Here is a 26,265-nt window from a genome sequence, read left to right on the forward strand (position 1 = left end):
CTGCATGTCATTTTTGTTTAATTTAATGATCAGAGATGCAACATGGGGCATGTAAACATTATTTCAAATTGAGTTTTGGTTTAAAAAGACTTGCGGACGTGGGAAAGCAATTTGTCTTCTGTCTCCGCTCACACCTGGCAGTTGGTGAACCCGGATCTGCCAGAAAGTTGGAGATGTGATTTTACGCTAAACTATCGTACTTGTTGTTAAACTTAACGGTGGGTCATTGCCAACATTAGACTGCCTGTATTAACATGTTTTAGTAGTTGTTTTTTCTGTGTGTACTGTGTGTTTTTTGCAGCAAGTTTCATGTCCAACCATTTTCATATAACTTTTTGAATGGCTCTTACAACAGAGGACACGGAGTTAACGGCACCTGTTACCTCCTTCCAGGCCTTCGATTTACCTGTCCCTGTCACATTACAATTAACAGAAGAAAATAAAATGTTTTTCTCAACCCCCATTTCACCTAAAATACCCTCAGTCTCAGCGTCTCAGCGAAAGTTTTTCTTTCTCTTTGTTTGTTTGCTCAGTGGTCAGGATGCATCTATCCATAGTAATTACCACCTCCATATATGGTGGTCACTGGCTATACATGGGCGAGGATGTATGCTCATTGCTGACATGAGGGAGTGCACTGCCAATTTACGATTGATTGGCATTCGTGAACATACACACGTGCCCACGATCAAATCCCAAGTAGGTTTTTAGTATGTGCAGATCTACGCACAGATTTACTAACATCTCGTGGATGAGACCCACTGTGTGTAGGGCGTCAAGTGGTGGAGGTGGCACCAAAACAGCTAATGATCGCTGATCATAATCATAACGATGAACTCTTTACATTTAAGATGAAGCACAACTACAACAGGCACCATTAGACCATTACTGGCAATGATACTAATAATGGCACCAAGTAATAAATTGAATTTTACACACACACACACACACACATATATATGTATATATATATATATATATATATATATATATATATATATATATGTATGCAGATGTCTTGCTGTGCAGCTCTCTCTGTCTCTCTGTAGAATCAGGGCCGAAGGTTTTATTACAACCACAAAGCAATTATGCTGAGGGCACTCGAATGGCCAGCGGTGGCCTTGGTTAAAAACCTTGATAATATGACATTAAGAGCAAAAACTTATGATTAAAGTCATATTTTCAGAACTCATTGACCTGAGTTGCATAAGACTTGTTTGACAGAAGACCTTATAAACCTTTCAGTTAATGGTTAATAAGGTCAGCAGTGAGAATGGGGTGAGCACAGAATGGAGACACTATGTAATACTTTAAGTAAGGACATGCATTTATGATCAGATACATCTGTGAAATGAAAATAATGCAGCCTTGACTCTGGATTATGCTCATATTCATAAAAGTTGAATTTGTCGTAATTTGCGGTGCATTTTATTTCTTTATATCTTCAAGGTGTTGCCGTGACATCTGTGATGAAAGAGGGTTAAAATGAATTGTCCAATCAGCATCAATCAGCCACTTTGCATCACAGTTCAGCTCAAGTTTGGATAGGCAATATGAATTAATTGTGAAATCAAACTGAACATTTTTATAAACATTACCAAGGCTACACGTTATGTGCCATATGCCGCGCGGCTTATTTCTCATAACTGAAAAGACACTGCAGGAAGATGAATATAAAAGTAGATTGGAAAGGTCAAAGCTGCTCTCGTTGGCTGATAATAAAACTCTGTTTGAGCAGCTTATAGTTATCCAGAGTCACAAGCCTGGCCAATAAATCAGCCAGAAGAATGGGAACGGCACACACAAAAATTCATGAGCGCTCAGGAGGTGCTTTGTACACACATGCAATAATATTCCCATATCGGTTCTTCATGCGGTTCTCATCCTTCTTGGCAGAGTCCCATGGCGCAGACTGTCCTTCAAAAAAGCTCTGAAAAAGACAGAAAACAGAGAACAGAGAGGGGGGAGATGAAATATGGTGTCATGTGTGAGCACTCTAAATGATAACCAGGCTAAAGAACACAGTCTTCCTCTTTCAGCTCCACAAAAAAAGGAAGGGAACATTGGCAATAGAAAGGAAGACACGGGGAGAGATATATTCACATCATTATTAGACATGAAACACAGAGAGGGTGGTGGATCCTGGGGAGCTGTGTCAAACAGCAAGTGCCATTAGGGCAGAAGCGGCGGGTGTCACGCTCAAACCTCTCCCCCTGCGCCGCTCTGCCGGGCGGAGCCACCGCAGCGGCTGTCTGTCTGCCTCATCTGAAGGACTCAATCAGCTCGTCGCGGGGAAAAATAAAGCCAGCTCATCGTCTGCAGATCAAAACCGCTCTGCTCAGATTACCCTCATGAAATATTTATCATCTCTCGCTGGGGAGATTTCCATTCTGATGGCACACCAGGCACAATTAAGCCAAATTATGAAAATACATCTCCACTGCCAGTCCACCGCTGTTCAGCAGGGGCGGGCGGGGTTCGGCTCCGAGCAGACTAGCCCGGACAAGAACATGTTATTGTTCTGGCTTGTTGATAGTCTGGCTAATGCACATTTAAAAAACTCAGCTAATACATTAGAATGCAGAGCATCTGCAAGTAAAGATCCGGGAGCATTTATCGGACGTTAGACAGATTGTTTGGAGAGCTCCTTTAAGTATGGTTAGCCAGTCTGGGAGCGCATCGTCTTCAATCATCTGTGGTCTAGGACTTGATGGTTTCATTCATCTCAGTGCTGTGGCAGGCAGCGAGCCGTTTGTCTAGCAAATAAAGGCGTTTTCAGACACCACACAAGGACATATTCCTGTATTAAGTCCCGAGGATTAGTGATTTCACTGAGAAACAGCTTTAATATGCTAAAAATATGTCCCATCCTTCCAGTGAAGATGGAAGCATGTCTCAGAGATGGATTATACAGGCCTCTTCTCCTGCAGCAGTATGTCTTGAGTAAGTGCACGGGCCAATGTCGCTCCCCCTGTCACTCTGAAGGATACAAGTCTAATATCAAGTATCCGAAGACAAATCATCTTCAAGCCGAAAGGCGTTACCTGGCAACTTTATAATAGTTCTCTCTTAAACTGAGTGACCCTGCCTGTCTCTGATGCGATGGTCTCATTCCTCAGGCTGTTTAGAGCCTGAATCCAGAAAAAAAAATTATGGCGATAAAGTAGTTAGTGTCCCAAGAGGTAGAGATTATATGAAGGCTTTCAATTTAAAGGCTATATACCCACTCTGGGAATAATTGTCTGCCTAACATTCATTAGACAGTGATGGAAAAACAACGGCTGGCTCCATCTGTAAAAATTGTTTTGTAGTAAAGGTCGGCGCTGTACTTTACTCCAGTGCATCTGCAGGTAGTTTTTTCACCATCCTCAAATTATTCACATTGGCCCACATCCAACTTGGTATGTTTTTAATTACAGGCTACCTGCTGTACTCCGGTCCCAGCACAGTTATGTTTTCCTGTCCGCAACCACTTAAAAGTAAAAGTGGAAAAGCGCAGTTTGTTCTCTACATACAATCACACATGGGAAAACCTACTGTACATACAGTGAAGCGACAACAGAGCACTTGACATACAATGCACACTGTAGCAAAATAAAAAAAAATTAAATAAAATAAAGGATGGCAACATAAAGAAGCAGAATTGTTCAGTGAGTTGCTTCTGAATAAATCATTTACTGTGTGAGAAGAGGAGACTCATTCAGACTGACGAGTGTTCATTTGTGGTTGGAGCCTATAGAAAGTCGAGATTCTCACAGAAGGCTAGATGCAACACATCTCCCTTCACATGAAACAAGCTGAAAGCAGGTGAAATACAATGACAACATAACATTTACAGAGCACTTGAAACTTGTTTTCTGCTACTGGTTTCGTTTACTCAAATTGTGCGTCAACGTGCAGAAGAATTTGGACATGCAAATACTTTGTTTCTATCAAACATGGCTTTATAAAGCTTTTGCAAAGTATACAATACAATAGTCTGCAGAGTGTGACGTGTGGTGTCCAAATTGTAAATGTGGGATTTGGTGTTTGGCTATGAGAAAATGAAACAGACTTACATTTATTTTATTTATTATTATTTATTTTTAGTCTAGTCCAGTGTCAGAAATTGCTGGTATGAGTCAGCAAATTATTTAAATTTTACAATTAATTTATTTTTAAAAACATTCTGGCTCTTTTCGTTGTACCGGTGTGGTCGTACGTATGCTTTTGAAAAGCTTTATAAAGAAACATCAGAATTAAGTTGTGGAGTATTTATGAATCTCATAGTTTCTGATTACAGGAAAAAAAAAATCACAGTGACATTATTAAGACTTTACATGACAAAAGCTTTTCAAAAATGTCACTATATCACACATTTCATCATCTGACTGCTTTGGTAACTTTGCATAGCTTCTGTTGGTAAATGCCCTTTTCAGACTAGATCATACATGTGAGATGATGTCATCCCACAGGGCCATTTTTAAAAAAAAAATAGCCAACAAGCACCGTCAATCTGTCAGGTTCGTGATATCATCTACAAGTTTAAAAGAAAACTCACAAATAACCAAAAGTATTAGCTTACCTCGTTTATCTGATCCAAAGTTAACGTACAGAATAACAAGAAGCATGGGTCAGAGAGAGATATAGTACAGTGTAAGTCAACAGGTTTAGAGGTGCACTGGGCTCCAATCTCATCATCAATAATAAACGGTTAAAAAGGGCATTGACCTTAAGACAGATTGATATAGAGAAGACAGCAGTGGAACACAACATACAAATGAATCGCTCTAGCCAAGTGAGAATGAGCTCCGTTACACAAGTTAAGCATCCCACAGGCCCTTTTTTTTTTTGTTTGCAAGCAGGCTGTGGACAGGTAGATGACAACTGGGTAAGGGGGACGGGGGTCCGTTTGCTTGTTGTGGCGATGCTTCCTTTTGATTGACTGTTACGCGTCCATGCAATGCCGGCCGCGTGAACCCAAAACACCTTTATCCATAATGGATTAGGCCCGGAGGGCAGCTCAAAGCACTTCAGCCCCTCAATGATCTGATGCTGCAGGTAGCAACGGGAGGCTGCATTATTTAATTCCGCAGTCATGAGGGGGAAGTGGGGAGTTAATTACTGATAAATCTGGCCCACACATAGAAGAACTAAGCAGGGAAGGGAGATGAGGAGGGAGAGGAAGAGGGAAGCAAGGAAAGAACGCGGGAGGTGTAGATAAGTACAGGAAAAGAGATGAAGGGAGTATGTTCAGAGGGTGGAAAAAAAGATGTGACGTGAGTTAAAGAAGAGGAAGTGAGCATGGGGGGAGGTGATAAAGAAAAACACAAGATGTAAGAATTCAAAAAGTGGAAATACTATCAGCGAAGAGGGCCAATGTGATGTCAGGTGGAGAGAGCGGAGTGATAGAGATGAGATATTTCAAAAGGAGGATTTAGAAAGTATAGCTTGAAGCCAGTCTGTTACAACATGGCATCAGGGTGAGATGAGGCTGGCTGGTGTGGTGCTGAGGGACGGCGAGGAAGGCTGGAGTGCCGCCAAGCCCTGCCAGCCTCCCGCACTAATGAGAGGAAATGAGAGTGATGATCTTCTGGGGCAAAATCTTTTGTTTTGGTGTCAGCGAGAGGCACGGTGTCAGATTACCAATGCTGTTGTGTGACAACAGTCTTAAGAGAGCGGCAGGCTGCGGGAGCCTAATCGGACCTGATTCAGGTAAAGGAGGGGATGTGGCTAACACACAGGTAGCTGTTCCTCACTCTTTGTGTGTGTGTGTGTGTGTGTGTGTGTGTGTGTGTGTGTGCATTGTTTGGGGAGGGGGTTGCATTTCAAGGTGGTCTACAGCTGAGTCTCTGAGGGGAACTGGGACAGCAGCATTTGACACACACACACACGCACGCGCAGTGCACAGTCGCTGCAAACAACAAGGAACAGATGAACAACAAAACGAATCACACCGTAAACACACTGAGACGGGGTACATTAACAATTTATCATAAAAGTGCATCTGGGGAGAAACAAAACAGTTCTGCTGTGCGGTGCAAAACAGTGAGAGAGACAGACAGAAGAAGAGGGAGACAGATACACGGGACTGTACACCATGACACAGATGAAGCCTCATATTAGACTGATAAACATCTCCACTTAAGAATCTCCGCGGAGATGTTACAAGCCCATCACCAGGCTTTATTTGTGTATACAGCGGAGAGGGGGGAGGGAGGAAGACGGTTGGGTTGCGTCCTACCTCGTACTCCTCCTTGAAGCCGTAGCCCTCGGCGCACTTCATCTGAGTGATGTGCTGGAGGAGGTCTGCCACGCGGATCGCGGGGTGCAGCTGACCTGTCTGGTACGGCACATCAACCGGCTCCCGCTTCCTCAGGGAGTGAGTGTGCGACTGCACCAGGCTGCTGGTGTCGCTGCCCATGTTCTGGCTCTCGTCTGGGGGACATAAAAACAGGGACAGGCCAGAGCAGGTGAGGACCGAGAGGTAGGAGCTACAGAGCCGCATGAGTTATCAGTCTGTGGTTATCAGATACATACAGGTGACATAATGCTCGAAGCAGTAAATGGCGGGCGTGTTTTAAGAGTTAACTGTCATATTAAAGTGGAATTTGGTTGCCTAGGTGTTGTCCCTCTTCTCCCAGCACATATCTCAGTTACAACTGTTCCCATTAACAGATGGCACATTATCTCATTTACTGTTAAGCATTATGTCACCACCCTCCAGATTGACAAACAACTCTCAACTAGTAATCTGTTTGTTATGGATGGTCACAACAACACAACATCATTGAGTAATAGGATGAGTCATGTGGTGGGAAGGTTCAGGTCCATCTGTCTCAGTGTGTGGCTGGAAGATATTTAATATTACAGGCCCATTGTACTGTAGGACAGCCGAAAGCCATTAAAATACGAGGCCCTTAAAGTATAACACTTACACTATTAGCATTTAATATGGCTACTGTCAGAATAAAAGGAGTCAGCGGCCCTCGACTGCAAGAAACAGTATAGAGAGGTCATAAAAATCCACATGAAGATGCTGTAAAACAACAAGTTTACTTTTTGTTTTTTGTTTTGTTTTTTTTATAACTGGCAGTACAGTATGCTGGCTTGGGCTGCAGCTCATATTGAGAGTCAGAGTCCATTCCAGCTCTTTCATACTGTAATCCAGTCAGTGGCAGACATGAGGCACAGATGCTGTGGGGAGCCAGCGGACGATGGAGGGTGTCCAGAAACATGGAGGAGGAGGATGTGAGGGGGTGCGGTGGGCCACAGTGAGCATGTTGCAGCAGGCACCGTCAGAAGCATCACACAGACACAGCGTGGATTCAACCCCTGCCACCCGTTCTTTTCCCCGAAAAATGAAAAAAGAAAAAACCAAACCTAAAAAGAAAAGTAAATAAATAAATAAACAGGAGGGAAGCGGAGATGGGAGGAGAATGCATGGGGTGATGCTGCCATGGGGCGTTGTACGTACTTTGACCATGCTAGGCTAATGGTGGCTTGGTGGCACGGTACGGCAGAGGGTGGTGAGATGCTAACATGTCCACTGGTCATGCAATAAATGTCGTAATGTCCATGTCAGAAGCAGCCTCTCACTTTCGGCTTGCTTTCTGAGTAAACACCACCTCCTTCCCCCAACCCAGGGCCCACTTGGGAAAACTTACCATTAATGGGCACTTTTTAGATAGCAGATACATAAGAGGTTACGTATGTAAAGAGAAAGAGAGGAGAAGAGAGAGGAGAGAGGGGATAAGCAACAATACAGCATGAGAACCTGTCACAGTAGAGTGTTTTAGAGCTACGCTATAGGGCAAGATCACATGCCTCCTCAGTCCAAACTGCCTATAGGTAGAAAGCCTAGTCAAGGGGGGATGTTGAGTGGATGGATGGGGCAATTTCAACAGTGCAAGACAAAAGTAAAAGAACAAAACAAGGAAGTCATGAATCTCAAGGGAGAAAATAATGGTGAAATACTGGTCGTCTTTGCAGGGTGTCTACAGGAATTAGACGCTTAAATTTAAAGCTTTTTATAAAACCTTTTTAAGATTATTTTTTAACAAGTCTAAGACTAATGTTTGGACATATCATCTTTTTTATTATTCAAGCATTGCAGATAAGTATAAAGGAAAGTATGTGGTCCTGTGCAGAGGTAGGTTTAATGTAGGAAGATGGTTATTAGAGTGAGTTAGGTTAATGTGCATTTTGCCAGCAGGTAAGTGGTTTAGTGGTAGGTTTGAAGAACATCCGAAATGTGGACTTTCATCCAAAAGAGCTTGACTCATTTTGATGAAAAGAAATTAAAATATGGATATATTGTATTAGATAAAATGTTCCAATGTTCTTGTTTAATACTATTTAATGACTATTATTACTTTAATTATTATTATTATTATTATTTTTTTATTATTACATTTTAAGACTTTTTAAGGACCTGCAGACACCCTGCTTTGGAACTAGCTGTAATTGTTTCAAATCTGTGACTTGCAAATTTTAATGATTTTTTTATTTTTTTTTTGGAGTACTCTGACATTTCAGATTTCTTGCTGTAATTTCCATAATTATATTTGCATGTGCTAGTGGCGACACCTGTATTTATACCAATTTTTAAAAAGTAAAAAATAGGAATGTGCGATTGAATTTAAAAACATTACCAATCCGCTATGATCTAATCAGTTTTGATCATTAACCTCAACTGATGAGACAATGCTGTGACTGAATGTGTCACAACTGAAAGCATGTAACCTTTTCTGGCTGCCGCAATTTCATGTTAATTGTTTCATGCTTCATTAAACGTGGAACTAACATAAGCAGCTGTCACAACAGTGATGATGAAAGACGCTGCCTAAAGTTGCACTTTTGTAGGGGAGGAGAAAAAAAACAAAACAATGACATCAGCCCTAACTGTAGGTTGTGTACTCATAAACGCAGTTATGGTGCTTGTGGTGAAGCTGGAGTAGAGTTGCTTATTGCATCTTCCTTCTTGGCCTTGAGTATTAAATTATTGCAGTTGTAGTGCCCCACTTAGTAGCTACATTATGTGCTCTGCTGGTATAAAAAGCATCTGCTCGTTTAAGACGCTGCACTTTGGGCTGCTGTGCATATTCAACAAAGGCCAGTAATAATTAACAGGCGAACAAAATGCTTTTTTATAATTCTATTTTATCACTGAACAGGATGAATAAACACTGGCAAAACCAAAACAAAAACAAGTAGGTCACTAGCAGTTAGCCAAAGGCAGGGGGAGCGACATTAAAAAGAATAATAGAAAAGGTTGTTGTTTTGGAGGGAGGGAGGGGAGTTAAATGCGTAGTGAGGAGAGAGGGGAGGGAAGGGAGGGCAGCACTGCTAATGCAAGACTTTAGATGTTCAGACCGAACGCATCCCGTTTTTTGGATTTTTTTTTTTTTGTTGAGGGGGGCTAAGAGAGAGCGATTTTGTGTCTCCCTCTCACACTGTTTAATTTCTGTTTGTGTCTCAGTGCAGCTGCTATGGCTTCAGCACGCTGTAGCCGTGGCGCTGGGGCGAACTGCCCCCCCGTTGCCCCCCTTAGACACTCCCCCACATCCAGTCCACATGTCTGTCCATGCATATGAGAGGTCAAACACGTATGTGACATCACACGCACGACACGCAATGCGGATGGGATGGAGTGAAGCCAGCCTCAGCCCAGGAGAGCCCCTCGTTTGACGGGGAAGGGGAGAGGAAGAGGGGAGGGAGGAGGAGGAGGGGAGGGAAGAGGAGGAGGAGGAGGAGGAGGAGGGGGAGAAGCAGCAGGCAGGTATGAAGGTGAGGAAGCCATCTTTAGTCAAAGAGCCAACCAAACCAAAAATGGGAAAAAACAAAATCTGTGCTTTTTTTGTTTGTTTGTCCTCACAGTTAAGTCTTCAAACAGCCATCTTATGAATGTAATTTTCTTCAGCGGAGAAATAAGAAGAAATAATCAACAGCAATGGGAAAAGAAAATGTGTCTCACCTAAGATAGCAGTTGGCACAAAGGGATCTGCTCATACCCCCATAACAAGTGCAGAAGTTGGAGGAGGAAAGAGAGTTGCAATAAATAAAAGAAGCCAAGATAAATCCACAGAAAAACAACAATAACAAAAAAATAATGGACAGTTTGTTGGTCTCTTGCCAAGCAGCATAACAAGAAACTTATCATATTTTCCAGAAAAGCTAATTACACAATAAGTTTAGTTGATTATCAGTCGAGCTGCCCTTTACTCCATCTAATCAATGAGCTGTGATCTGATTACATAAGACACACAATTATGCATATTATATGGAGAAATTGAAGTCATGATTGAACAGCTAAATTCCATCTTGGCAAAGTGATATAAAACTCTTTTCTGCTATAACCAGAGATGTAGCAGGGTGTAAACCCATCTAAAGTCAATTTATCCACCATCTCATTTGTGAAATCGTTTTCTAATTTTTAAAGCACTTACATTCACTCATACCACACTTTACTTTATTAGTATGTCATTTACATAAAAGGAGCCCCTACCAAGAACATAAAACTAATTAACACTTGTTTGGAAATGCTGTCTCTTATTAATTTATCCTGACACTTCTGCAGGTTTCCTGATGACTGAATTTCACACCTTCTGCTTTCGCTCAACATCACTGCTTCCATAGTAAACACTTGTCTGTTGACACACAGGATTAGCATGAGGAGATACAGTGTATGTTTACCTGGGTAGTAGGAGTTGGTGGGGATGGAAGAGCTGAGTGTGTTGGCTTTAGGCAGCGTGAAGGAAGAGGGTGATGATCCAGCTAGAGATGGAGACAAAGAACACAACACCAGGCGATCAATAATAGTCTGGCATTGTTTGGTGGTGGAGATAGCATTCAAAAGTTTTACTTAAGGAAAAGTAGCAATGCCAAGATACATCACAAAGTTCCACTGACCCTCACTGTGCGGTACTGGCTGCAGAAATCTCAGACACCTGAGCAAACTAAACTAATACGGTACCGTGTGCACAACTGGATACACAGTTAGAACATATATACAACATATTTACAAGATGATTATGTGTTTTGTATGTGCACTCTTTATATGCAAAGTAACAAGCAACTTTAGCTAACACGAATGCAGTGGAGCAAAAGAAGAAAAGTATCTACTTTGGAAGTGTCATGTAAATATAAAAGAAGAAGAAGAAGAAGAAGAAGAAGAAGAAGAAGAAGAAGGAGAAGACGAAGGAGAAGAGGAAGACATACTATATTATATCCTATATACTATATATACATATCCCAGAGGGGAAACTACATTCTTTCACTCTGTTGTCATACACACACACACAGAGGCCCTAAATTCACACACATGCACAAACAGGACCTAAACATGCATTAAATTGAGAGATGTCAGAGCAAGGGGGCAGTCCAAGGACAGGTACCCCGAGCAGTTGGGGGTTTGGTGATTTGCTCAAGGCACATTGGCAGTGCCCAGGAGGCAAATTGGCACCTCTCCAGCTACCAGTCCATGCTCCGCATTTGGTCTAGTTCCCAACCCAAGTCCCTACAGACTGAGCTACTGCGGCCCCTAAAGTAGTATAAAGTTGCACAGAATGTAAATGCTCAAGTACAGATGAAGTATATCAAGACTAAATACTTCAGTAAATGTACAAAGTAACCTGTCATTAATGATTGTAGCAGAGTAGAGTCACATTCGTCTTCTCTCTTAAAGGAATACTTCACTCCTAAAATGATCATTTGTATATCAATAACTTGGCCATCGTTACGTTTGTGAAAAAACTAAAACGTGGCTTTTCTTGCATGCTTATGGCGAACGAAGAATCCAAAGACTGAGAAAATTCTTGATGAAGTGAAGTCGTAGAGGTCCACGTTTAACAACAGCAAAACTATATCAAAAGGTCTGTTTACAAATGTTTACACAACTCCTGTAGTACAATCCAAATCTAATTTATCCAGTTGTATTCAGTAATTTCCAAGCAGACAGTGCTTAGTGAGGTAGGCTTTGAAGAACGCATAGATAAGTTTCACTTTCCGTTCTGTTTCCCGTCAGAAAGGGCTGTCTGATTTGGAAGTACTGCATATGACTGGATAAGGAGATTTGGATTATACTACAATAGTTGTGTAAGCATTTGTAAACCAAAACTTTGATATTGTTTTGCTGTTGTTTAATGCAGACCACTATGACTTCAATACATTAAGAATTTTCTCAGTTTTTTGATTCCTCGTAGAGGAATTTAAAAAAAACAACCCAAAATTTCCTCACAAATTCAGTGTAACATGGGGTGAGTAACTGATATGCTGTAAAACTTCAATTAAAGCTTAGTCCCAATCAAACGCCCAGTCCATTTTACTACATTCTGACAAATAAAGGCCTGTCTCAATTAGAAGCCTGGTCTGGCTGCCAAGCATAGAAGTTGTTTGGATGTATAATACCAGGTTGCTGGCTACCCACTTGAGCTAACATTAGCTAGCTGTTTAGTCTGTGCATAAATGTTTTAACTTTGGTCAGCATGGAGGTGCTATGTATTGTTAGCTCGGTTAGATTCTCTATAATTCAATCATTACGTTCATTTTACTACAACCATAAGCACCAAAGAATAATGCACTCAGATTTATCGGCATGGAAAAACAAGAGAGACGGTAGAAGCGGTCATAAAGTCAAATTATATGTCCATTTCTCAATTACCCTGTAAGTTATTCATATTCCATTAGTCCATAAGGGTCCTAAGATCGAAAGAATCAAAAGGGTTTTTCATAAAAAATTAGTTATAGTTAGTATTGTTGTGTCGGTATGCTGGGTGCCATAATCCACGAGAACTGTAGCACAATCTCTCAAATGCACTAATATTCATACTGGTTTAAATAAACAATTTGATTGTATTTCCCCATGTTTACTGAGCAACAGTTTTGTGTGAAAGGAATTAAAGACCTGTCCTAAATATAGGCCTGTTGAGTTCAGTGCTTTAAGCAAATAATAGGGCTATTAATTGAAGTTTTACTGTACAAACGATAATTTTGGCAGTGAAGTATTTCCTTTAACAGAATAAGGACTCACGCAACATCACCAGAGCCTGCCATGCTAACAGGTTTTGAGTTGAGTGCAGTATGTTCAGGACTATAATCCGTCAGCCATGATGTTTGAGCCCAAATGACACTATTGACAGTCATGTAAGGTCACGGAGAGCGTGAGAGGGCTTAGGTACAGTATTGAAGGCATTACACTGATAGGCAGAGTAAAAAAGTAATGCATTTAAATCATTTGCGCTGGCAGACAGAGGGCCAGATTTGAACATCCACACCAACAGACAGTTAATCAAGGTCAGAGCATCTTTGGGGCTCATCCCCTGCAGGGGTGTGGAGACAGAAGCTGCTGTGGAGTTTTAATCTGATGGTTTTGACTGGGATTATACCAGGTCAAGCCCTGGGTGCAGACTTAGCTGAGCTGTCCATCAACAAAGGTATTAACTTTAACCTGGGACGGAGAACATTAATAGGTTATCGCACCAGAGCGCATCTAGTATGTGTTGCGTGTTTCCCCCTTGGATTGAAGACAGAAGGCTGCTGAGTTTAGGACCTCGCAACAGACTTCTCAGAGTGTTCGTGTTTACCGGTAAGCTTTGAGGTCAGGTTTAGGATTTCAAGCCCTCTTGATTATTGATCACAGTACAAGACTCCCTAAAGTTATTAACAAGTGCAACTATTAACACAGCTATCGTATATCTATAGTGCTGGCATCAGCAGCATCCTAATAGTGAATTATTAATACTGCTGACTTAAGTTTACTTTTAGTTAATTTAACAAAGATTAATTAGAGAAACCAAAGAAATTTAAAAAGGGAATATGTAAAAAGGGTACAACAAACCCTTGAGGGCCTGTGAAGAGGAATGAATCTCCCGTTGACGAAAAAAAAATCAAACAAGATCAAAATCTTTCCCCAAATCATATCAAAGTCTTTTTCCATCAAATGAAAGTAAAATTCTGTTAAACTGTTTCTGAAGAAGCCGGTTCCCCATTGGCTACCACTGACATCGGTAACGATGGGTAGCTTTTCAAACGCTACAGATTTACTGTCAAATAATTTGCACTGGCTGAATAAAGTCTCAGTTTGAACAAGGCAAAAGTAGAAAAACAAAGAGACAGTTCTTCATTAAAAATCCATTTTCAACATTAATTTATGACACTGGATGTGGTAAATGACATAACGGAGAAAGAAAATACCTTTATCATGGTAATAAGAGAAAGCCATATGGTCTCACACTGAGTTTTGATAGCCATTGTTCCACAAATTCAGAGATTCTTTTGTATGTGGAGTCAAAACAAATATGATTCCAGTCTTCACTTAAAAGCAATGACAGATATTTCACACTAAAAATGAGGATTTAATACCCAGATTGAGTTTTTTTCTCCTGAATGTCCCAGAGTTCACTTGGAAGACGACCAAGACTCACATTTCTTAAGGTTGTCCCAGTGTGAATATTTCCTGTGCAGCCAACTCTGATTTCTTTCTCACCTGACCAAACCAAATAAATTGCTTCCCCCATGCTCGGTGTGTGTGTGTGTGTGTGTGACTGCAAAAGGCAGGTAGGCTGATTCAAGGCCATCTTACCTCTGCCGTTGAGAGTGAGGGCGCACTCGCTGCGGCCGTTGAGAGTGAGTGCACACTCGCTGCGCCCATTGAGCGTGAGCGCGCACTCGCTGCGGCCGTTGAGTGTGAGCGCACACTCGCTGCGGGTGTTCAGCGTGTGGTTGTGTGTGTCCATGAAGGACAGCGCCTCGTCACAGTTGGTACCCTGCTCCGTGTAGCTCTTGTCCATGGAGTTGACCATCACTGTCATCTCCTGGCGGGTGCTGTTCAGTGTCTCCTTACGCTTCTTGGCCAATTTCCTTTACAGGAGGGGGGAGAAATAAAAACAAACAATCAGACAAAAGCAACAATAACTATGCGCTCGAATGGATCTGATATGATGCTGGTAAGCGATGACTCATAGATGTAATGAGATGGCTGAGCTAATGTGCCCTGGGTTGTGGTCACATTAGGTTTTATTAGGCTCCAGATGCTTTTTCAAGCAGTGCAATATAAATCCTTGAGAACGTGGAAAGGTGTGACACCCTAACCCAAATACATCAGGGGCCCTGATGATTTAAAATTAGCTATAGTATTTGGGGGGGCTGGAAGGATTAGAGTTGTGAACGGTGAACTGAAACAGTCAACCTGCTTTTATTGACCTACTTTGCGTTGATGTGCTGGAGCCTACAAGCAATCTGTTCCTGATCAAACACCATTAAGGCCCTGTGTACGCAGTGAACACGGAGAGGAACACACACATTCACATGCACTAATCCACATGTATGCACACGCGCATTACAGACTGATGCTCCTTATGTAAAAGCAGCTGCTGAGCTCACATGTCACCTGTCTTGGCTTCACTTTGCTGACTGATTCCAGATTTTACCCATCACCAATAAAGCTATCCACAATCTGGCCGATGTATATACATATTCATGAACTCTTTATACCTCAGGTAAGACTTTAAAGGGTAACTTCAATCTAGCCTCTATTTTCCGTATGTTTTTGTGTCTAAGTTGCTAATGGGAACAACAGCTTTTAAAGTTGATACAGTGTTGAGTGAGAGAGCTGCAGCCGGCAGCCATGAAAAAGGCTGCAATGTACCACTTGGACTTACGTCCACTAAAAGTGCTTGTTGTTGCTACTGACGGGCTCAGATTGTTACTCTAAGTGTCTGACAATATGATGCAAAGAATCCCAAAAGAGATAGACATTTTGTTAAAGAGTGAGAGCCTCTTTGTTCAACCAGCAACAGCTCTTGAAATTGCCATCGCCACACCCACCAGAGTGAGTTGCATTCTCTAGTGGTTTTAGAGAAGATTCCTACAGTGATAGACCTTTTTGTTGAAGAGCAAGACCCTTTTTGTTTAACCAGAAACAGCCCTGAAATTACTATCGCCAAACCCACCAGACTCCATTTAAATAAACAGTAATTTTATCATCATGAAACACACTTCTTTCAAAGTCAACAGAAACAAAATACAGCCCACAAAAGCTATCTTCATTAGTTTTCCCACAGTTCCAACAATCACCAACTCCTCTGGATTGAATAAACCCTTAACTCACCCAGTTAGATGTGACAATAAATATGCTGCATACACGCTGGAATTATTGTTAATTTAAATGGAGTCTGGTGGGGGTGGAGATGGCAGTTTCAGAGTTGTCTCTGGTTAGGATGTAGGAATCCTTTGCATCATGTTGTCAGACACTTCAGCCTGTCAGTGGCAAAAACAAGCACTTTCAGTGGACGTAAATTGACGGTGCACACATCTCCCATGTGATTACATAGCAGCCTGTTTTGTGGTTGCCAGCTGCAGCCCTCTCAGTCAATACTGGACCAATTTCAAAAATTGTTGCTCCCATTAGACACTTAAACACAAATAGGGTCCAGGTTGAAAAATAGGGCTTATGTTTGTCCCTGGTGAAAACACCCATCCAAGGGTCATGAGCTTCTGTTGTTGTGGCCCTAGACTCTGCAGCAGACACTGTGAACTGCTTCAGTCAATGTTTGAGAAAAAAAAAAAAAAATCATATACATCAAATATTTCAATTGACCATGTGTGTGTGTGTATGTCTCTTGTATGTTCCTAGTATCTACTGTTTAGTCCCCTCTCATTGATGTAAATGGGGGGCAGGGGCTAAGTATACAGTATAACCTGAAACAGGTCAACAGCACCACAAGCTGCACCCTAAAAGCCGAAGCCAAAATGACCATTAAGTTGAATCAACAGTTTTAACTAATCTAAACATTCCTATAGGTAGGATTTATTCTAGGATTGTTGTATCAACGCCATACCCTATGCTGTAGCCTGACGTGCAGAAATGTAACTCCCTAAAAATGTAACTACACGTCGTGGCAGCGCAGACCTCCTGTCTTTTTTGTAAGCTAAAGCCATTTCCCTTATTGGAAACAAACCTTTTATTTACTTTTATTTCACAGATAATAAACAATACATCGTGGAGACAATAAAGCCTCCACAAAATATCATCTTTAGTCTTGTATGTGATTTATCCTGGCTTCATATGAACAGAGGAAATCTCTGCTAATTGCGAGGCTAATTTATACAGTGTAAAATGCCATAGGCTTTTGCTAATAACGTTAGCATGATGTATTTTTTTGGAAAACATATTTAGTATGAGACAGCTTTTGTGTTGGTAAACCTGTGAGTTGTAATAAAGCAGAATTTTGTAATGTTAACTTTGTTAAATGTCGCTGTTGTCCCTGGTTTCATAAGTGTGGAGGAAAAGTCTGCTAGCCACAAGGCTAATTTATACAATGTAAAATGCCATAGACCCACACTAATAACATTAGCATGTTGTATTTGTGGGAAAATGTGTCCAGCAAAAGAGAAGTGTTTTGTCTGTGAATGCTGTGAGTTATAGTGAAGCTGATTTGTGTACTTGTGTTTGCAATTGTCTCAATTAATGAATGTGTGTTTTGGGTGCATTTACAATCAACTAATTACAGCACTTCACAGAAACCCTGCCGCCAACTAGTGTTTTGGAGGTATAACTGCAGAGTGACACAGACACACCAATGCACAAGTATAAATGTCCAGAACAGCTTTACAGAGAGCTGACACACGCACGTATAAATCCCGCTTTAATTGTAGGCATGTGTAACAAATTGGAAACTAAGTGTCTATACTAAGAAACAACTTTACTGATTTAGATCGCCCCTCTAACAGTAGAACCAAGCCATGACATTTATTTTATTTTCATTTGTGATACTATTATTGTTATTGACAGGTAACACTGTGATACACATAAGTCTATTTTCCTTTGAAACCTGCTCTATGTGCGACATTTCCACGACAGTCTCGAAAAAGTTTTAATTATTTCCCCCGATTATATCTTTTTGAAAAATGCCTCACTGTAAAAACTACTGCAGAGAGCATTAGCTACAACAATGGTTTGTTCAACTTCTGTATTCTTACTGAATATATTTCCAACAAATGAGAACCCTCAAAGATTTGAAAAGTTTTTATGACTTTTGAGTTCAGAACAGTTTCCCTCAATTATACCAACCTCTGACCCAGCTCAAGTGTCCTAAGTAAGACTCTGAATCCCTGGAGGGCTGCCACTCTGAGGCTGACCCTGACCTCTGATAGGAGCCACTTGCATAAGAATATTTCCCCATGGCGATAAATAATGCATCACATTACCACTCTGAGGAGTTAACCCTACTATATTTCCACAGAAGTTTCACAACAGACAAAAGGCAAACAGCTTGAGCCGGAGCGTACTGTAAGCTATAGCCATATCCGATGCCTGCCGCTGCTCTGTAGCTGGAGGGGAGTGAGCAGTGTAAGAATTAACTATGGCAGCCCTCACACTGATCCTCGCACTTTGTTACTCTCTGTGTGACCCCTCTGCCTATTTGAATTGCAGTCTCTCTCACGGACAACTGCGGTCTAATGATGCACTCCTGCTGCTTTGTTTTCGCAAATCTCCTCTGTTTATTCAATTTTGTCGCTGTCTGGTGCCATATGGCAACAGGCCCCCGCTGCCTTCAAACAGTCATTTGCTCTGAAGGCCGCGACGTGAGGCTAATAGTGGATCCGTTCTTCAGAAAGCAAAGTGACAAAGTAGTGACATTTTCATCTGCCGGACTCACTTTTTGTCTTTAATCTGCAATTAGAGTCGGGAACAAAATGGCAATCTTGTCTTTTTTTTTTTAACGTTATGGCTTCATATTGTAATGGGGAGGAGTGGGGAGGGGGAGCTGCGTGTACCCCAGGCAATATTAAGACTGATTCGGCACTGTGTGCACTCATGGAGAAGACTATTAAGAACCACCATAATCCAGGTTTTAATACTGTATCACTGTTCTTATTTCTGCGTCTGTTAGGACTTGGATTTCCGCTTTCTTGGCCTGTGTAACAGCTGAAGAACGAGCGTTGGAGATAAACGAGGCTGCACAGACACCAGTGCCAAAATGAGGAAAGCACCAGCAATACTGGGATGTTTGCAAGGCACCGTGGGTGTTAGATGAAGATTAATTGGCATGCTATTCTCTCCTCATTTGTAAGAGGGGAAAATTTAATGATAGATGACTATATTACAGAGTCTGATGTGCTGACAGAGATAGTACGAGGAAGTGTACAGTAGAGTGTTTGTGCATCTTGATGAATGTGACCATTTATCATATCCCCTGATAGTTAGCGTAAAGCTGCATGCGGAATGATCGACAACAAAAATAAATAAATTTATAGGACTGATTGCCTGCAGGCATGCCCGACAATAAAATCACAAATTTCTTTGAACAGCAGTGAATGTGAATATGAGGGAGAAGAGACAGACAGATGGCAGAGGTGTTTGTAGAAGTAAAGACTGAGCAAACACTCCAGGTGACTATATTAGGCAAGTCTCATTAGAGGGATTGTCTGCAGTTCTGTACATGACAGGCGTGGCGTATCTAGGATCTAAGTGAGCAGAGCTCCTAACTCCATGAGTTCAGCTACAACAAAAAGGAAGCCGCATGAATTGTATGTCTGTGTGTGTTTTGCCAGAATCTCTGTTCTGTGGGAGGTGATGCTGCTGCGACTTCTAAAACAAGAGCTTCAAAACCTCAAGCTCAGCATGGTGGGCCTCATTTCGGCGCTGGAGCAGCCTAAACCTTGTGACATTGGGACAAAGAGGGCTTCATTAGACGATCCACACACATCCGCAGCGCATGGGTGTGTGTGTGGGAGTGTGCGTGTTAGATGACTGACACGCAGCTGGGAGGGGCAACAGAAGCGGCTTTGATTCGCACAGTGGGGGCATTTCAGTAGTTGTTTGCGCTGTGTCTCATTTTAAACTTCTCTCTATCTTTGATACATGCTTCCATGAGGTTGTCTGTCCGTCCATCACAGGTCCATCTATCCATTCATCTGTCTATTCATTTACCTTGGTAGCAGAAACAGCTGAGACACAGATAGAAAATATTCCTGTGTGCAGACTGTATTCAGTGAAAACTCATCTCTCTACATATATCTGCAGATGTACGCACGGTCTTGTAACGGGACAAGATTTTTGTTCTGGTTTCTGACCAATCAAGTTTGAGTAACAGTCCATGTAGAGAGGCGGGACGCATTGGCTGAAATGCAATCTGGAAACCTCCTGGCTATCTTCTAAAGATGATTTAGCTTTGTATGATGATTTATATTAGCTTTTTTTTATTTAAGAAATATTTATCTGTATTCATATGCAGGTATTTATTACAAGCACGGATGTATAAAGAGCACAGGATAAAGTGTTGGAGGCGCGGCCCTGTTCATTCCTATGAAAGTTACTCAATGCTGCATGAAGCCAAAAATGTTCAACTGCTCTATAAATTCATTGTTTTTAATGTAAACGTACAGCAGGTGCGCTCAAATGCCAAAGCAACGCCAGAGTATCGCTCACATGTTCCCAAGTGTCCATTTTTCAGGGTGGGACGGCAGCAGTCACAACCCAGCAAGCATTTTTTGGTTTAAAAAACGTCTAATAGCCGTCTACATGAAGACCTGACGTGAACTTGACCTGAATTTGGGCTGTCAGTGAAAATTTGGTAGACGTCTAACCATAGCCAAAGTGTAGACGTCATCAATTATACGGCCATGTAGCCATATAATTGATGTCCAAAAAATGGAGATAAACATATTTTAATTACTGTTGACTCTCCATACGTGATTGAATATCATACCGCACGCCATCTGCAATGGCGAAAATTACATTTAATCAATTTCAAAATTAAATCGGCTAGATTTGGGTTCCATGTAGCTAGACTAAATCGGAGTTAAATATAGCCAATACGTTTAAATCACGACTATTGCTTGCTGGGAACCGTCAGATATCTTTCCCTTCTTCCATTATATCAGTCTATGATAAATATGGAAAAGTTTATCATTATGGTGCAGGGCTGCCCAGAGCTTTACATCTGTCCCATAGACGATAGGCCCACACACTTAAAAACAGCGCCTGGAAGAAGATCAGCTCTACACTCAGGATTTTAGGTAAATAGGCTCTAATACGATGCTTGTTAAGGTTGCTTAGCAACCTCGGACGCAAGATGCCGCCGCGCTCTTGAAAGCTGGCACAAAAAAGGCACAAAAGTAGTGCCCAGCACCTAACCTTATGTTTTCCAAGTGGTTAAATGCGCAGTATGTGTATGGCCCCATAGAGACTTCCAATTCCAACTAACCAATTTAGCGCTCCACTAACCTGGATAGAAATAAAATGATTAAACTGTGCACCTTATTTAGACTTTCCAAATTTTATCAGACTAAATACATCGAATCCGATAGTGAAACAGGTCATTTCGCGGGGGTTGTGTTACTCAAAAAAATGGATCCACTGACTTGTAGATATCTCTTTTGCAATGTAAGTCTATGGTAAAAAGTCTTTTTGGCCACATGGCATCAGGTGATGGATGTTCACCACTACAAAGATTTAGCTTCAGAGCCCAGCACAGTTCCTGGGAGCATGGTTAACAGAGATTAGACCAACTGGATCACCCAAAATAAACATCACTAGACCAATAGCCAATGGATTTTAACAATGTTGAAGCACAACACTGTTTATCTGCTAACTTGATTGCCTCATCAGCATCTAATACATGTACACGTTTGAAGCTGTGAAGTATGAAATACATGAGGCACAGTGTAGGAGGTTTAAATTACTTAGGATCAAGTGATAGTCATTTCATTTTAAAAAATGTGGTATGTTGTTAAATATAAAGCCTAGACCAGTAATACTGTAAATAACATTAAGTGTTATCGTTATGCTAAAACATGTTTGTTTCATTTAATATCTTTGTTGGTTGTTATACATTTAAAATGAGTATTTTGACAGTGTTAGAAGTACTTACATGAATCTCATTGTGACTTGGTTAATAAAAGTCTATTGTATTTGCTTTTTTATCACTGTGACCAGTAACCACTCTATTAAGGTTTGAATCAAGTAAGAAAATGTGCTCTATTTCAAAACTATGCTTGTAAAACCACATATTTGTACAGTATATATATTTGCATTTATGATTTTTTCAGCTATTGCAATGACACTGTCTGTATTATGCCAATATATGTTATATGTAGTTAAATAAGAAGCCGTTGAGAGCAACTACGTAAAGTGCCAAAGTGTGAACTACAGATGTTTTGTAAATGGCACATCATTTTAAAATTTATGCGCTGAAACTTCATCATTCCATGCATGACATCCCTTCGCCTGGCTGGAGCTGCTCTTCCTCTTTCCCCTTCCTCATCAGCATTCAGAGCTCGTAGGTGCAAAAATCTGCAAGGCTTGTACCAATTAATGTGATTCTTGCTGCATGTTCGGCTTGTAAGGTTTAATGAAGGTGTTTGCCCTGAGCACATTGTGTTATACATGGTACATTTAGTAGGCCTCCCATTTTGACACTGAGTGCAATGGAGATTATAATGGAAAGTAGGATTTATAAAGAATGAAGCTTTATATGCCTGTGTGTGTGTTTTCAGTAAAGGGAAGCTACTGACATATTAAAAGTAAATTACAAATACCCTGATTCAAAATTTTCTGTTTCTTTTCTTGATACAGCACACGCAAGAGTTTGGTCAATTACGGTACGGAAAGTGGCATACAGGTTTGTTTACCATCAGGGCCACTCAATAAAACTTAAGCACTCATCATATCATCGGGGATTTATGATATAAGTGACCACCTGCCAGATGGAAATGGAAGTGGGCTCTCCTGAATGAAATTGTTTTTTTATGAGCTGATATAATAAAACATCAGGCAGAAACATCAAACGTAACACAAATATTTATAGACTAGATTCATGAAGAGATATTTTGTGGAAACGTCTTCAAATGTTTATAATTTAATTTCATAATAATCAAATTTATCAGGGTTAAATAAACTGTCAAACAGGCCATCGTGGAATATTAACATCAGGACCTATTAAATATAACAGGTAACTTTTAGAAACATTAGGATCTCTCACTTAATGATTACAAAATAAACAAATATCATATTTAAAGAGGTGTTTTTTGGTTGATTGGGGTCAGTGAAAAAAATTGAAAACAAAAAAATGTTAGTAAACACTTGCCTGTTTTCACATCCTGCAGATTTAGTGAAACATTATTATTCTTCTGGGGGCTATGTTTCTGGTAACTTGATAAATGTTATTCTAATATGTGTCTCTTCGGCTTTACGGAGCTTTATTTAGTGAGTTTCAGCTCATTGTTGCTCTTTACTGGTTCATTCTCACCGCTCTCAAAGTGGACAAATATTTTTTGGAAACATGCTGTAAAACCCTACTGTAAACTACCTTTTTAGATACAAACAGCAGGCCGACAAAATCAGCAAGTAGCTGGTGAACATAGTGGAGCATTTAGCAGCGTAAAAGCCAGACATTGCTCTCAGGAGTTGGTAGAGACCAAAAACAGAGCTAAAAGAGAGTGAATATTGGAGTTAAAGTCACCAGGTTGCCAAAAATTGAGCATAGTGTTTTCAAGCTCAGCTCACATCCTGGCTACATCAGCTGATCTCAAACAACCCAGTAAACTGATGGAGCAGCTGATCACATAATTCCTTTCTATGCCAGTTTCTATTTAAACTGCTCTGGCCTGCCTACTGTTACTGCTTCCTCTGCAAGCTGCTTTGCAACCTGCCTCCACCTCAGCTCCTCCTTTTCATGTTGTGTCTGACTTATCAATGTCATTTCTGTTTGTTACTGATGCTGCTCTCCCTGCCTCAGGCTTTCCAAGTGGGCGCATGGAAGGGCAGGGAGGTTTGCTCTATCTGCCTCAGGCTTTCCTCATTTCCGCGTGGAACGGCAGGGAGATTTGCTCTTTCTGCCATATGGCTTTCCATGTAGGCACATTGAAGGGTGGAGAGGTGTGTCTCTCTGCTTTAAGCTTTCCATGTAGGCACTTAGGCCTTTTGCATAGGCCTAAGAAAGGCAGAGAGGCCCCAGAACAGAGACATACTGCCAAATACAATACTGCAAATGGAAATAAAGTTTTCTTTGACTAAAGTGGTCCTGACTGAAACACAACTACAAATAAATGATAATGTTGCTCTGTAACTGCTGGATGTCTGAATAAGAAAATATTTGCTAACAAGTTCGCTGTATCAACTAAAAAGGCAATGATATGCTCATTGTCAGGCTTCCTTCAAAATGTGGCACAAACGTTAACCTTATTTTCAGATAACTGGCAAAAGTAACTGCAAATTTATCTGCTTATCAATCCACCACTGTTATGCGAATAATGGCAGAAGCTGACCTGCAGAAGATAAAGGCACAACCAAGCGGCAATCTGTGGGGCTGAAAACTGAGGCCAGTGTGGAAGTGCCAAAAACTGCAGTTCCTTGGATGGCCACTTGAGGCTGACAATTTCTATAGATCTCCATGTTAAAATGCTCAACTTTATAGCAGAAATAAACGTGTTTACATGCCATGCAGTGACAACGAGGAATTCTTGCACTGGTATGTTCAGTGCATAACTTTATGGAGCTGTTGCTTTAAAGGAAACCTCAGCATCTCATATGTTTTATTACCGGCTGATGGCCTGTAGTAAAAGGTCAACGTTTATTTGATACTACATGAATTCAGATACGTGTCTAGATTCAATTCATCTTACAAGATGAAGAACATATATTGGTTAACTATATATGAGACATCTACACAGTCAGATCACATACCTGAGCTTTGAGGCGCACTAGTCACACCTGACAAATCAGTCACAAAGTGATACAGTAAGCGTGCTTGTATTTAACATTCCTGCCGCTTGATGGATGAATCTAACTCTCACGGGAATCCAGACCCAATCGCAACCCTTGCCCTATGCCATTGATCTCGTTCTTGTCCCCAGCAGCGGCAGCAGGCGCAGCGGCCGGTACGGCCACCTGATTAAAGAACGGTCATATATTTGATCACACATGTAACTGCATCCCTAATGAGCGCTCTGACTGATGTTGTGTTGCGAGCTAGCCCCCACAGCCACCTCTGGCAGTGTACCCAAAGTGCATATTTTGGCGACTGCAGGATGTTCTCATGCCTTTAAAGACTTTGATGAATACATGAGAGCATTAATGGGGTTCATCAATCATAGAGGTGTTGTAATCTCATGGCTGGCAACAAGGCTGTCATCAGAACTACAGATGAGCGCTTCAGAGAACGCTCCACAGGAGAGCATCTTAAGAAAGTAGTCTATAATTGATTTATTAATAGACTTAACTTTGGGTTTATGCAACATATTAGTTATATTTGTTTATGAGCTGAGCTCAGACACCCCGAGAGTAATACCAGCAGGGGTAAAAGGGCTAAACACCTATCCTACAGAGCAACTCTGCGGTGAGGTGCAATCTTTCCAGCTCCTGCCTTAACACCTCAAGGTGCAAATCGTCTTTCCAATTAGCTAACATGTTTCTGCATTCCTCTCACTCGCATTGCTTCCCTGTGCCTACCAATGAGTGACACAAGAGACAGATATAAGGAGAGGATGGGGGGGGCTGTAGTGTTGAATGGGCCATCTTTCCTCACTCCAGCATAATTTTGAATGTATCACCTGTTAAAGGCCTCATGGAGAAGTCTTTCTGTTTTATTTGGTGATGCAGGGCTGGTCTTAAACATCCTGATGTGCTTAACTGAAAAAGTTGGTGTGCCATGGATCCGCACATGTACAATGAACAGCAACAGTAGAGGACTAGGTGAATAAAATTCAATCAAATCTTCACTGAATTTGTTGTCAAGTGAATTCCACCCTTTGAAATAATGTATTACACCTTCTAGCAATTCATAAATAAATTGTTTAAACAGGCATCTGGCATGTAAAAGTGTTGCAGTTTAGATTTCTGAAATCTGAGGTGCTCTGCTTATTTATTTATTTACACATTCTCGCGGTGTGTTTTATCATCTATTAGTATTTGCTGCTGTCTTGGCACATTCCCCAATGGGGATCATTACTCCTTCAGCTTATCTAACTGTATATTATGCTGTTATCTTGTCAGCTTTAAAGAGGAGTCACAACATTTGCAGCCCACTCTTTCCCTTCCTTTAAATCTTAACAGTAAAACCCACCAATTGATTTTGACAGAAGACTACAGAAAAAGGTGGACATGGTGTTACTGACATCACACATACATTCATTTTTAAAGAAACACGATTTGACTTAACTGCCCAAACACATCCTGTTGAGTGTTCAGAACCATAATATCTATTTTGTCTAACCTAAAACCTGTCAATTAAAGCAAACAGGCCTCTGAACGAACCCTTTTTTTTTTAAACATACGAAGCTTCA

At 41.1% G+C, this 26,265-nt stretch overlaps 1 protein-coding gene across 1 annotated transcript in view; it reads right to left on the reverse strand.

The window, feature by feature from the left end:
• LOC126382826 (receptor-type tyrosine-protein phosphatase mu-like) overlaps positions 1-26,265 on the reverse strand; it is a 224,656-nt gene that overhangs the window by 44,120 nt on the left and 154,271 nt on the right. The window contains exons 17-21 of the mRNA XM_050032912.1: positions 14,561-14,838; positions 10,675-10,755; positions 9,956-9,982; positions 6,224-6,417; positions 1,843-1,930 (exon numbers count right to left, since the gene is read on the reverse strand). Of these exons, the coding sequence (XP_049888869.1) occupies positions 1,843-1,930; positions 6,224-6,417; positions 9,956-9,982; positions 10,675-10,755; positions 14,561-14,838 (668 nt within the window). The remainder of the gene's footprint in view (positions 1-1,842; positions 1,931-6,223; positions 6,418-9,955; positions 9,983-10,674; positions 10,756-14,560; positions 14,839-26,265) is intronic.

Source organism: Epinephelus moara, chromosome 21 (genome assembly GCF_006386435.1).
Source record: "Epinephelus moara isolate mb chromosome 21, YSFRI_EMoa_1.0, whole genome shotgun sequence".
Taxonomy (NCBI): domain Eukaryota; kingdom Metazoa; phylum Chordata; class Actinopteri; order Perciformes; family Serranidae; genus Epinephelus; species Epinephelus moara.